Here is a 13,752-nt window from a genome sequence, read left to right as displayed (position 1 = left end):
AAACATCCTTGTAAAGAAGTGTCCATACAGATCCAAGTTGTGGTATAGATCACATATTGCGGTACCTCCCGATTTTGTTCGATGATTTAAGTCACCTTCTTCAACGGAATTGTTTAAACTATGACAGATATATAACACTGCCTTCGGATACTTGGTAATTTGATTTGACTTTAGCTACATTATTCAAAGTAATTGTTTACAAATATTAAGCATTGAAAGTTCCCAAAAACCAGCATACTATATGTCGACCCTTATAGACACATTTTCAAAAGTGTAAAGGTGCAGGTACATAAAAAGCTTGAAGTCATGGCTAGGCATATTAATGTCAAATTATAATGGAAATCGACGGCAGGATTTTCGTGCGGCTCTGTAATCCCTTTATGAAATGTCACAAAATATGCCTAGCCATGACTTCAAGCTTTTTATGTACTTACACCTTTACTCTCCAAAAGTTCTTGTTCTTTCAAAATGTCAGACGTTGTTTATTGTCGTTGTAACATGTTTGACAGTGACGAAGATAATTGAGCAAGTGTGTATTTAAAATACAACTCTGACAATTTGTCTTGTGTTCACGTCAAGTAAACTTTTAAGATATGAATTTTTGTTACCACCAAATTTGAAATAATTTCAGATGATTTTCATTATTAGAGGCCTAATTAATTCCATACGTATGGTACAAAAAATTACTCGCCTTCCACTCTGGTACAACATTTTGTACCAGATACGCAAGATTGAAATCTTTATGCCAACTACATATTATTAGATTATTCCAACTTTAGCCATTCCCAGTTCTAAGCATTCTCATTTTTTCTAATTTTCGTCTTTAATTTCAACATATTTGGTCTGTTTCAGAGCTGAAAGAATGTAAAAATGTTTACTACGACAACCGAGATTGCCTTAATCATGGCTCAATAAGAAAGATTGCTCAATCTGAAAGAAAGTAGGAAAAATGCAACTCTGTACTGGAGTCTTATTGTGTCAAATAGACTTCTAAACATGCAACAATTGTTTATTTTACTTTTTTTTCAAAATTACAATATTGCGGAAAATCCACAAAACATAAATGGTATTTCCAAATTCAAAAAGAGTCAAATCACGATAATCCAAAAACTATGAAGTATTGTCTTGACCGGCCTTATAGGGGCCATTGTTTTGATAGAATAGGCCCACCAAAATAATTGTATTTAGGAGGTAGCTTTGTTTTACCTTCCGTAATTGTGCCATGGCCATAATGATATAAATAAATCGCAAAACTAGTATATTCTTGGAGTTTCTGAAACAGAGCAATTTTCAATATTGAAATTTTGAACGTTCGACGTATTTCGGTAACATTCAAATAAATTCCCAGGTACAATAAAGTGAGAGTATGTTGTTGCGTTCATCCTCATTGCAAAATTTTTATAATATGCAATTTAATGCACCGAACGTGCTGAACGCCAGCCAAAAAAGAGAACCGGATACGCAGGGCGGCCGGCTAAATTTTAAAAAGTGATGCCAAGTTTCATGTTGTGTATTGTACAACATGAGAGACGTGTTGCAAAAATACAACACTGGGGATAATAGTGGGTAGGTAGAACACCTGATAAAGGTAAATAATAAATGTCAGGGAAATTGTGGGAAAATCTTGGAAAAGAGGGAAAGTTTGGTTGAGCGTCCTTGGTGGCCGTATATAAAGCACAGAGAGGGCTAAAAGCGCCATTATTTCAAAGTGGTGTGGAACAGAAACAGTTCAGTCAATTTTTAAATGTTTTTTTTTGTGAATAAAAAAAAGGAAATACTGAATTGGCAGTTACAATTTGTGTGTTTTATTGTTTTATTTGTGTGGCGTATCTAAACAATTTGTAAGTGTTGATTTGTAAGTGGTGTTATGTCGGATGTGTTGTGTTAAGTTTTTGTGTTCTATTTAGGAATAACGCCGCGCATAAATCCACAATTGGACAACGCCATCCGACTTGGACGAAAAAGAAGCGGGCATCCCCAACAATTATTTTTGTATCGCCAGGTGCGGCACAGGGGTTCCAGGCAACGAAAAGGTTCTGGAAACGGCCAAAAGACCTGGGAAACTGCCAGTGGATAGCCCTTGGAACAGGCAATAGTACCAATCCGGGAAGCTAACCAGTAGATCCCACCTAAAAATCTGTAAAAAGAAGATAAAAAGTTGCCTAAGTATGCCGTTGTGAAGGTAATGTAATTCAAAATTTAAGTTACTTACCAAAGAAAAGAAAGAAAGCCAAATCCCGCTGAAAAAAGTCATATGAAGTTCCTTTTCCTTTGACGGAAACACCACTGAAAAAAGAATAAAAATATGAAATTCATCAATTAATCCGAATTTGACCAAAAGAAAAAAAGAAGCTATAAAAAATATTTGTTTGTTAGTGTGTAGTTTAGTATATAAGTTAAACGTATTGTTTGTAGTTAGATAAATAGTGCTTAAGATACAAATGTGAGGAAAATTAATGCCCATTAAATCTTATTGTTAGTGAGTGTAGGGTTGCCTCAAAATTTTACAGCTAGAAAATTTCGATTTTTCTGTTTGGGACAAAGATTTGAAATGCCCAAAAGATTTGTCTAAGTGAGCTCCTTTAGGCAGAAATTCAAAGTACTTGTATTGGCCAAATTTGGCGCTTCTAGCAGGGTAATAAAAAAAAGGTAATCTGAGTATTGACTCACAATTTTTGTTTTTCGTTCGGGTATTAATAATCCAGTTTTTTTTTATGTGTTCGTGTTGAAATTAGTTTTAAGAGAACGATAATGATTCTAATAAATAAGCTTAATGTCTAATTGTCAAAAGAAATAATATGTTGTGCTAAATTTTGTTTGTGAGAGAGGAGGTTAGGCGTTGTAAGTGAGTGTGTGTGGCTTTTTGGGGCCCTTTTTAAATTTTTTTGAGTGTATTTGGACTAAAGGGTCAAGGATGGGTGGGCATAGTGGGGGAGCAATAATATCAAGCTCCTGTGTCATAGGTGTATGTTGTGTATGTTTGTTTTCAGATTTTCTGTGTTTGTGTTTATTCAAGTACAATTCTTTAAGTGTTCATTCCCTAGGGTTGATGGTGGCAGGGTTGAGAACCCCCTGGATTAACCGCTCCCTCCTGAGCTAGTGCGGAACTCCACCATAACGCCGAGTAGGCAGAATGTAACAATGTCATTTCCTGTCTTTGATAATAGGACAACTAGAATTGACATTTTGTCAATTTTTACTTGATTTAGCTCCAAATTTCGATAGAAACAACTAAATAGTGAATATTAAAATTTAACACCAGTAGCTTCTTGGCCACGGCCTATCCATTTGGTCGTCCGATATTGTTTGTTTGTTTATTTGAATATTTTCTGATTGTCAGAATGAAAAAAAAAAAAAACAAAACAATACAAAATTGAAAAATCACCAAAGCATCCTTTGCATATATGTAGCCGTGAAGAGCTCTGTCTCAATTAAAGTGATCTAAAATTCATTATAAAGACATAAAATTCACTTTCAAGATTTCGCAAATCGAGACCATATAGAATTTTTATAGAAAAGACGAGCAATCATTTCCCTTAACAATAAAGGGTCTACACAACCACCTTTTTTCACTGGCGAATATCGCCAGAAAAAATGATTTTCACACAATGCGGCTGGCCCTAACAATTTGTTGTTTTGAAAAGGTCGTTTCTTTCGTTGTTACTCTTTTGTAGGGCGACACTATTTCCCATGTTCAGACTGTGAACGCTAATTACCGAATTATTTTGAAATGATGCGAGGTCCAACGAAATATATAATCAAATTATGAAAGAGCACTGGCTAATACCGATTACGTTTCGGTTCCTCCCTGTTGAGTTGAGCCTTTTAATAATTTGTTATTGAACAGTGAAATTATTGACATGAGAACTGTGCCATATGACCTTTGAATGTGGCAAAAGAGTTGAATTTATGTTAAGTTGAAGCGTCGTGGGGACTCTTTTAACCCTAGTTGAGAATGCAATACGATACCATAGGTGCTTATTTGAGTTCAATGTTTAACCAACAATGGCCACGCCCCCTTTCCTTAGTGTTAGTATACTTTACCGCAAGTGATCAATTATAAAAACTTGAAGCAGGACAATTGCCTCATTAACTACTCAAATGGCCGCTACACATACATGTGTGTGTGTGGGTAACGTGTCTACATATCATGTTTTACTTTCGCTGTCCACAAGCAGATATTTGTTACAGGGGTAGGACGTTAGAGGAGGAATCAAAAAAATTGAACATGGTAATTAGTGGGGTTACGAGGGTAATGGCAGTTGTTTACGTAATTCAATTATCTGTTAATTGCGTTTTCATGCAAGCATGACATTGTGCTACTGCTGCCCTGCCAAATAACCGCATATTTACGGAATTAACTAAACACAGTTGCGCATTTGTTAAAAATATACTAGTTTTAAACAAAAAAAATAAACTTTGTTTCTCATGGCAAAATTGACAAGATAATCTCATTTGCCAAATCGAAATGGTAACCCTTTTTATGCTCTCCACCAGGATATGGATGGTATATTAGGTTTGTCATTCCGTTTGTAACTCAACGAGGTAATAATTTTAGACCTAACAAAGTATATATATTCATGACCAGCGTAAAACTAGCCATGAAACGGGTCGTGATGTCAACAAATGGTCAGAACGACGGACAGCATTCCGACCGTTTGCTGACATCACGGCCAGTTTTTTAAAATTGTCCAACCTAAGATATTTTGTTCTTTTACGAAATAGCCAGCCGGCGACTGACCCAGTAAAAAACTTGTTTTCTTTTTATTGGCTGGTTTAAGTCATCTGTTTGCTTCTTCGTTTTAAGAACAAAGGAGTTTTAGGTTGACTTAGTCCAAGTTCAACCATTATTTATACTTTTCGAACAAATATAGCACGCATTTCCAAACCTCCATATTTAAACCACAGACTCAAATAGTTACATCTATATCAAATTCTCGGATTCCAGCCCTATCCCTTCCGCCAATACCCAATTTTGTACCACTTACTTTTCGTACAATTATAGTACACATTTCCAAAACCAATTTCTTTATTCTTTTACAAAGAAGCCAGCCGATGACTTAAGACAGTAAAAAAAGAGTTGAGGTGAGAATACATAAAACGCTTATTTGACTGGTTTAAGTGATCCACTGACTACTTCGGAAAAGAACAAAGGAGCGTAGGGCCAAAATCGAACTAAGTCAACCTAAAACTCCTTTGCTCCTCTACGAAGAAGCCAGCCGATGACTTAAGCCAGTCAGTTATGTATTTTCACGTATAAGGTGTTGATACATAAGCCGCTTGGCATCATGATATGGCATATTTTGTGACATATCACAGAGGAATGTCAGAGCCGCATTAGAATTCTACCGTCATTATCCTGCATACAATTTTATATACTCATAATAATAGTTATTCCTTGCAGAATGTCATCAATGTGAATAAATACTTATTTTTCAACATCCATTGTCTCTATATAATGTTTTTTGATAGATCATTTTTGGCTATTATGTGCATTCTCTTTTCGCTATGTATGCATACGTTAACAAGCATAAGCTGCGCGGGATTAATATCCCTCTAAAAAGTGTATCTAAACACACAAGTTTAATCCACTGGATCTAATAAACCCAGAGTCTTCAATAGTATAAATGCTTTTGAAACGGATCAAAGCTTAGATCGTGAATTCGCCGCGAAAATGTATGATGTGATGTATTTTCACACCGAAGTCACGAAACAAACACTTTAACAGTATGAGGGGGTTTTAATCACAATGGCATTTTTCGTTGCTACTCATGGTACAATGAAGAGAAGGTAGGTCAACTTTGAAGAAATTGCAGGTATAGAGGTCTACCTGTTTGGCTTGTAATGTCAGAATTAGTATCAAAACAATAAAAAATCAAACAACTTGTTGCATTTATTTTGAATAAATAATTGGAAACCGCGATAATTGAATGAAAGGTCAACACTTATTAATCATGTACTATATATCTCTAAGGATTATTTCGCCACAAAAACTCTAGATTTTGTCGATGCATACGTTGAAATAAACATTTTGAAAACACCCGCATTTGAATTTTTCTGAACAATTTTAGGTTATTGAAAAGAAAACACATACATAAACAAATAAAGATGACATATTAAGCCAAGAAAATAAAAAAGTTAAAATCATATGGTATCATAGCCCTACCTTGTTGTACCATGTGTGCTGTCACTTTTATTATAGATGTGTATTTTCGTGTCATTTTACATATGACTCATAATTATTAACGCGAAACCTGAATGTAAGGTCGTACTTTCTTTTTAAAATCATGTTCTACATATCTCTACAGGTTTATTTCGCTACAAAATTGTTTTTCCTTACTTACGTCGAAATAGGCATTTTATAAATCAACGGAATAATTTCAATATTTTACAAATAATTTTCATAAATTGAAAACAATACACACGAATACATAAACAAAGTTCACATATGTTAAGCCAAGAAAATAAAAAAAAAAAATAATTTAAAAAAGCCTTCTATGTATTTACACCTTAACTGCAAATGCATTATTGTGATTGAAAACAAAGAACAAAAGATAAACAATAGTCCATGGCCCAAGTATAAGGTTACCCTGTTAAGCCAGCTGACCACCAAACGTAATGTCAAAATGCATTATTGTGATTGAAATCACAGAACAAAAGATAAACAAATAGCTAAACACTTTTGACATTTCAACTGGTTTTTGAAATTTGTTGGAACAACTTGTCATTGCGCCATGCAACAAGCCAAGAAAGAATACGGCCAAAACAATAAAATAGCTTACACGCGTCAAATACCAATAAAAAAGTTGAAAACTGGATTTTTGAGTCGACTCGATAGTGAAGAGGTGTGTGTGTTTCTTCATAGTGCCATACAAGAAGAATCAACGTCTTCATAAATGAATTTACATTCCTGGCAGACCTTTCCATAAGAAACGTTGACGTTGTATATCGGGCGACAGATGTTCATCATCCATCCTTAAAAACGTAAACAGTCCTTCAGTCTTATTTCCGTCGACATGTTGTTTCGGTTTCGTTCTTTTTACGGCAAAATTATTACTTTTGCTTTAGTGGCCCTTGTGTTCTTTCTTTACATTAAAGTCATCCAAGTCGACGAGCAGGGGAACAATATAGTTTCGAGTTTTGAAAACGTTGCTTCCTTCCGACAGAGTCGCCATCGACACGGAACCAAAAACAGTGAATCGAATGAAAATGAAAACGAAATTCAAAGGCCGCCTCCTCCGGCCCACAAACCTGATATAGATACGGGGGAGTCCTATCTTCCATATGAAAGCGAAATTCTTCGGGACCTTTCCAGACAAGAACCCGGTTTGGGGGACAATGGTGAAGCTGCTTACCTAGTGGGCGAAGCCAGAATACGTGGCGAGGAGATTTACAAAAAAATCGCTCTCAATGAAGAACTAAGTGAACATTTGAGCTACAACCGAACACTGGCCGATTACCGTCACCCACAGTGCCTAAAACAGCACTACAATACAGGCGATCTTACAGCCAGTATAGTAATTATATTCTTCAATGAACCCTACTCTGTCCTCCTAAGAACAGTCCATAGTTCCATTAATACGTGTAATGGAAATATGCTGAAGCAGATTATTCTAGTGGATGATGGCAGCACCAATGAAGAACTGCACGACAAACTAGATTACTACATACGAACGAGATTTCCCCCAGGAAAGGTGATAGTGGTGCGTCTGAAAAATCGGTAGGTACTTTCAAATTTGTATAGCCTAATTCACACAAATTTCATTTACATATACACACACACACATATACACTCCAACGAAGAAGTAAAACGATGAAGACATTTAAGCTGATCAACTTTGGTATTTGACTTGGCTGCAGCAAAGGCGTCAATGACGAAACACCAAAATAGCTGCTTTGGTACATCAGAAAACAAGTCTTCTAGTCTTCTGCTTTCAACCACGTTTTGAAAAGCGTTATCTCCGCTCACATGAATAAATAAATAATTCGGTCTTTTGTATCGGGGGGGCAGTTGTTGATTGGTGGTGGTAGTGGTTTTCTTGCTTCTTTTTAACTCCAATTAGATCGTTTTTGGAGGCTCTAACGCATTACAAGGCCAATGCTTAGCATTATGATGAAATCATAAATATTTATACAAATACACGTAGAAATCAAAGTTGAAACAAATACTAATAACGATAGTAGACCGAGCGCAAATGTTTTTTCATCTATTTACAAGTACCTGAACCACTAGATGTAATTCAATTATCAATTCTCTGTGTATTTTTTCCACAGTTTGGGTTTAATTCGCGCTCGTCTAGCTGGAGCACGTGTAGCAACGGGCGATGTCTTAATATTTTTGGATGCACATTGTGAAGCCAATATTGGTTGGTGTGAGCCGTTGCTGCATCGCATTAGGGAGTCTAGGACTAGTGTGCTAGTCCCCATAATCGACGTAATCGATGCACAAGACTTCAAGTACAACACAAATGGATACAAATCATTCCAAGTGGGAGGTTTCCAGTGGTCTGGCCATTTTGATTGGATTTCGGTGTCTGAGAAGGAGAGAAGGAGACAACAGCGGGTATGCAAAGACGTCGACTTGGATATCTGTCCCACATGGAGTCCCACAATGGCCGGTGGTCTCTTTGCTATCGATCGTAGCTATTTCTGGGAAGTTGGGAGCTACGATGAACAGGTGTTGTAGTCTAAAAAACTCTTAAAAATTGTATAAACGTACTAAGTTTTTCATCATCTCATTCAGATGGACGGATGGGGTGGAGAAAATTTGGAGATGTCGTTTAGAATATGGCAGTGTGGTGGAACTATAGAGACCATTCCCTGCTCTAGGGTTGGCCATATTTTCCGTGACTTTCATCCCTACAAGTAAGCCAAAAATAATCACTTTAGAGATTGTTCGTTTTGTGAATTCACGTTTTTATGCCACAGATTCCCCAACAATCGAGACACGCATGGCATTAACACAGCTCGCATGGCATTGGTATGGATGGATGACTACATAAATATTTTCTTCCTTAATCGGCCGGATTTAAAATTCCATCCCGACATAGGAGACGTTACGCACCGCGTTATGTTGCGCAAGAAATTGCGTTGCAAAAGTTTCGATTGGTATCTGGAGAATATTTACCCGGAGAAATTTGTGCCCACCAAAAATGTGATAGCTTACGGAAGGTAAGGACGTGTGCTTTTAGATTGTTGTTCATGTTGTTCTGATTCCAATTACCTCTTACGCAGAGTCCGTTCGCTCCATGAAAATATATGTCTGGATGATTTGCAGCAAAACAACGAAAAACCTTACAATTTAGGGGTTTACAGCTGCAGCAAGGACATTTCCAAGACACAGTTCTTCTCCCTTACCAAGAGCAAAGTACTGCGCAATGAGTTGAGCTGTGCCACTGTGCAACACAGTGACTTGCCACCATTCCAGATAGTTATGACAAGTTGCTTCGAAAACGACGATCACAATGAAAAGTGGCAATATCTAGGCAATCGCCTGAGACATATCCTCACCGGTTTATGTTTGGATCATCGCGGTTTGCATCAAGGCGACTACATTCAAGTCGCCCCTTGCGATCCCTACAGCAGAACTCAAAGTTGGACGATCGACCATGGCGACGATTCCTATCTTCCCTAGCTGAATTTTTAGGGAGCGGCCCTTGAGCTCTAAATGCGATACATTGTAAATACAAAATTCCTATCCTCATATCTCACTTAACTATTTTTGATATGAAAGGCGTGTACATCTTGCGCAGTCTTAAGATGTGCACATTATTCTTAATAATCGCTTGTGTCCTTTTGCACTTTAATTGTAAATAGTTTATTGTAATAAGTATAGAAATCTCCAATTATTTACATGCACCCAAGCATGTATCGAAATGTATCCTGCAATTGAACAAATCCAAGCACCTTTGAAACGAAGAAGAATTGCTTGTGAACTTTTGTTGTCATTTCCATAGCTAATTGTCCGAGTTTTTATATATATATCTGATGTATAGATGCGGTACAATCACCCTTATCGACGCGACATTACCTTCTATTATCATAAATAGTGGTATAACGAAAACGACAGCCAGTTTTAAGATATTCAGGGCAATCACAAATATTCTCGAGGAATTTTTCCTTGTGGAAAATTATTTTAAAGTTCATTCTTTTAAATGGAAAACATAGGAAAAATCCTTTACTAACCCGATACACACATTTTATTGACATTTACACTCTTCACTTTAGTTTCGAAAAAAAAATGTTCCAAATCCGAGCGGGATTTTTATTCATGATTGAAATTATTGTCGTTCTAGGGGCTAACAAATATCATTCCTCACGCATCACAGATCACCTATTTTATTATCAACACGACTGATTTGTAACAAGAGACAAACTCCTTATTAAGTCTTAATCAGGTAATATTTAATAAATCTCTGAACCGAATAATTCCCCTAACCATTGCTGAGTTAAAATGAATGCAAATTGGTATAAAATTACTTCCTATATTAGTCACTAGGTAGAATTTTTAAATTAAAATTAAAACTAGAAATATTATACAAATAGGAAAAGCAAAGAATATTTTTGTAAGCCTACACTATGCTGACATACATATACTCAGACATGTATGCTACATACACAGTCTATATATAGTACATTAAATAGCTTCGCTTTATGGTGCAAGTACTGAATATTTAGTATTTCGGTCAATTTTGGATTTTTATCCATTACTATTGTAAAAAACAAAAAATAAAGAAACCATTTTTGCAATAAAACAAACGCCGTTTTCTTGTATAATTAATATTCCTTTATTTAATATTTCTTTGGTGTAGTTAATGTTAATATTTTGTAATTTGTAAGTTCGTTACACTTTCCTTATACACTATCAACGTTTCTATGATACTTTTTTTTAATTTTGGTAAACATTTTTTGACATAGAAATAAAAGATGGCCTTCAATCGTGTTCTTTCATTCTCTCTCTCCCTCTCTCTTTTTATACTTTACAGCACAGTATTTCTCAAAAATTGTTTTATTACTCATATGGTGTGTTTAATGCATGCAGTTGGAGTAGGGTAGTGACTTGTCTGTTAAGATTTGCTTAAATTCCCGACGAAAAGCAAAAATTAAAAATAATATGTGGAAGGGCTTTTATCTTATCTTTTGAAATAGGTATTTTGCGCTATGGTTGTGATAAAACATAAAATTAAGTAAAAACTACAGAAATAGGGATTCACTACTGTGCAAGGTTTAATGCTTATATGTGCGGAAAGAAGAACTGGGCTTTTTTATATGGCACATCCGGACAGTTTTGAATGTCAGAAAATCTTTTCCCACCTGCTCAACTTAAAATTTGCAGGTCGTTGTTATATCGATTTGCTTTAACACCAAAAATGGCAGTTATTTTGAATTTCTTGCTGCCACACAGATCAACACCCAGCGTTGTCGTTGTTGTCCTTTTGCTATTGTTTTTTGTATCAATGCGTGTAACAAACGAAAACCAAACGTTGATCCTGTTCACAATTCGTTTAGGGGGCTGTTTTTTATTTCACCAAGGATGGCTCTATAACGAAGAAGTATACAAAGTCTTCAATTTCAAAATGCAACTTTGTTGCGGATCTTTAGCGCATTAGACAAGCGAAATGTGCACTGGGATTGAAACTCCGATGTTTTATCTAGAATATTGTCAGTCAGCCAACCAGCTTGTTTCCAATTGAAGTTTTTCTACCATTTCTATGTTTGCCCTATTCTAGGGCAATAACAGAAAAAAGGGAAATTAAGAAAATTCTACTAATACAATTGCATCCATTGATAATTGACAATCAAAAAAGTTGGGCGCATGGATGTGCACATTTTTCATTAACCTTTAACTGTCGATGTGAAATTTTGGGACTTATGTTTGAGTTGATGGTAATATTAAATTAAAATTTTCTTTGATAGTTACGTCTTTTAGGATAATCTACAATATTTTTAATTACAAAAAATAAATAAAAACACTATAAAACCATATCGTTAGTTAAAGGTTAACTGAAAGAATCTCCATTTTTTGAAAGTAAGGTTTTTTCACTCGTCCAGAATGAGGCCAAATAGCTTTTTTTGTTTGCAGAAAATGTGTTTTAATACAAAGCACAAGCGAAATATGTAGACACCTGCTAACAACCGGTACTTAGCCGGCCTTTCTGAGGCCTTTGCTGTGAAACAAATAGTCAATTTTTGTTTTGTAGTAAAATATCTCAAATAAACAAAATAATATGAAAAACAGAAATAAATTTGTTCACAACTACCTTTTCCTTTCATTTGAATGAGAAACAAACGCAAATTAAGTCAAAGCGCTATGCTATGGCCTGGCATCCTTCTGTGGCAGTTGCCATTTACTTACATATTTGTTGTCGTGTGAATGATTGATAATTGAGAAGCGTGATTCGGGAATATGCATTTATTGCGCACTCATGCTCTAAGCTATAACTATATGCTAGATAACGATCAAAATTTGTGCTTTTATTTATTTGTTGTTCTGAGTATGAGAAGAAGAAGTGTAAATGTTTTTGTTCATTTATTTGTTTTGTCGATTATCTATTGACAGAAATAAAGTTTGGAGTGCTTCTCCTTCCAACCTGACACCATGATGGAGGTAGTCAAGCAGTTGGAAAACCTAAATACTCCATTTTGTTTTTGCTTTTTATATCAGAAATCGAAAAATTCGGATGTGGAGGGCAGCATACATACATATACACAGGTAAATGCAAATCGACTCGGTCGAATGCATGTGTTCTTCTTGATGGAAAAGTTGTCTGGACTTGGATGGTTTGCTTGACATATAAGGTTTTTTTGTTAAAAAAAAAAAATAAATAACACACAGTATATGTATGTAAGTATATATGAGTGAATATATATAAATATATCAAGAAATATTGCAGTGTATATTATTAATGCTTTTCTTTAAAATAATAGAATAAAAACATTTGGACGTTTTGTAAGATTTGCATTTTCTGTTTTTACTGAAAATGTTGGTAAGAGTGAATTTCAAAACTGTTCATCATAGTCAATTGGAATATTAGTAAATATAATATTGTAATACATATTTTTTTTATTGTTTTAATATTGGACATTTCCGTTTGGTTTTTGTCATCAACATGTTTTTCATTTTGGATGGATACTTACGTAAAACAGTATTTTTGTTTTGTGTTTTTCTTTTTGTTACTTTTTTCGTTTTTCTTTTTGGAACATCAACGCACATACGTTGTAAGAGAGATAATTTGTGGACTTCCTTTTGGGCGTTCTTTGTTTGATATCAAGTGTTGATGTAGATCTTAAAATAGGCTTTAAGGAGTCGGAAATATACGTTTTTTTTCTTTTGTAATTTCTAGTTTAGAATTCTTATTTAGTATTTGTTATATTTTATAATGATTCTTAATAGCATACAAACTATACGACGATCCCGCTGGTAAATGCTCATTGAAGCTGATCTGTTACATTCGAATTTCGTTCGTTCGTTCCAGCGGAAGTCTCTGCTATTTCATCTAATGCCGCGTTACTATGACACTTTCTCGCGTTTCACTACTTAGCATTAAATAAAATGTTTCCGTCTCAACACTATCCTTGAGTTGTCGGATCGGGTCGGGTCGGGTCTTTGTCGACACGAAAATCAATATTGCTTATCTGTACTATCTTTACTACTAAATTCGCTTAACTTAAGTTTAATTAAAATTTGTCAACGCTAAGGAGGCTTGGAATGTCTTGCATAGGTGGCTAACTCTGAAAAAACCAAAACCAAAA

General features: G+C 35.3%; 1 protein-coding gene and 2 long non-coding RNA genes across 3 annotated transcripts; 2 read left to right on the top strand and 1 right to left on the bottom strand.

Moving 5' to 3' along the window:
- The first annotated feature begins 1,400 nt into the window (after positions 1-1,400).
- Positions 1,401-2,138, top strand: LOC131806618 (uncharacterized). The gene is made up of 2 exons (XR_009344114.1): positions 1,401-1,841; positions 1,908-2,138. It is a non-coding gene; the product is annotated as an uncharacterized LOC131806618 (long non-coding RNA).
- On the bottom strand, positions 1,783-2,586 carry LOC131806617 (uncharacterized). Its single transcript, XR_009344113.1, has 2 exons — positions 2,213-2,586; positions 1,783-2,137 (listed from the first exon to the last, which is right to left on the bottom strand). It is a non-coding gene; the product is annotated as an uncharacterized LOC131806617 (long non-coding RNA).
- A 4,130-nt stretch (positions 2,587-6,716) lies between these two features.
- LOC101888692 (polypeptide N-acetylgalactosaminyltransferase 1) lies at positions 6,717-10,733 on the top strand. The gene is made up of 5 exons (XM_005177892.4): positions 6,717-7,720; positions 8,275-8,677; positions 8,744-8,865; positions 8,929-9,171; positions 9,235-10,733. The coding sequence occupies exons 1-5, from the start codon at positions 7,017-7,019 to the stop codon at positions 9,632-9,634; spliced, it is 1,872 nt and encodes a 623-aa protein (XP_005177949.1). The 5' UTR covers positions 6,717-7,016; the 3' UTR covers positions 9,635-10,733.
- Positions 10,734-13,752: the final 3,019 nt, after the last annotated feature.

This window comes from Musca domestica, unplaced genomic scaffold (assembly GCF_030504385.1).
Source record: "Musca domestica strain aabys unplaced genomic scaffold, Musca_domestica.polishedcontigs.V.1.1 8, whole genome shotgun sequence".
Classification (NCBI taxonomy): domain Eukaryota; kingdom Metazoa; phylum Arthropoda; class Insecta; order Diptera; family Muscidae; genus Musca; species Musca domestica.
This window is presented reverse-complemented; position numbering and strand designations above follow the sequence as displayed.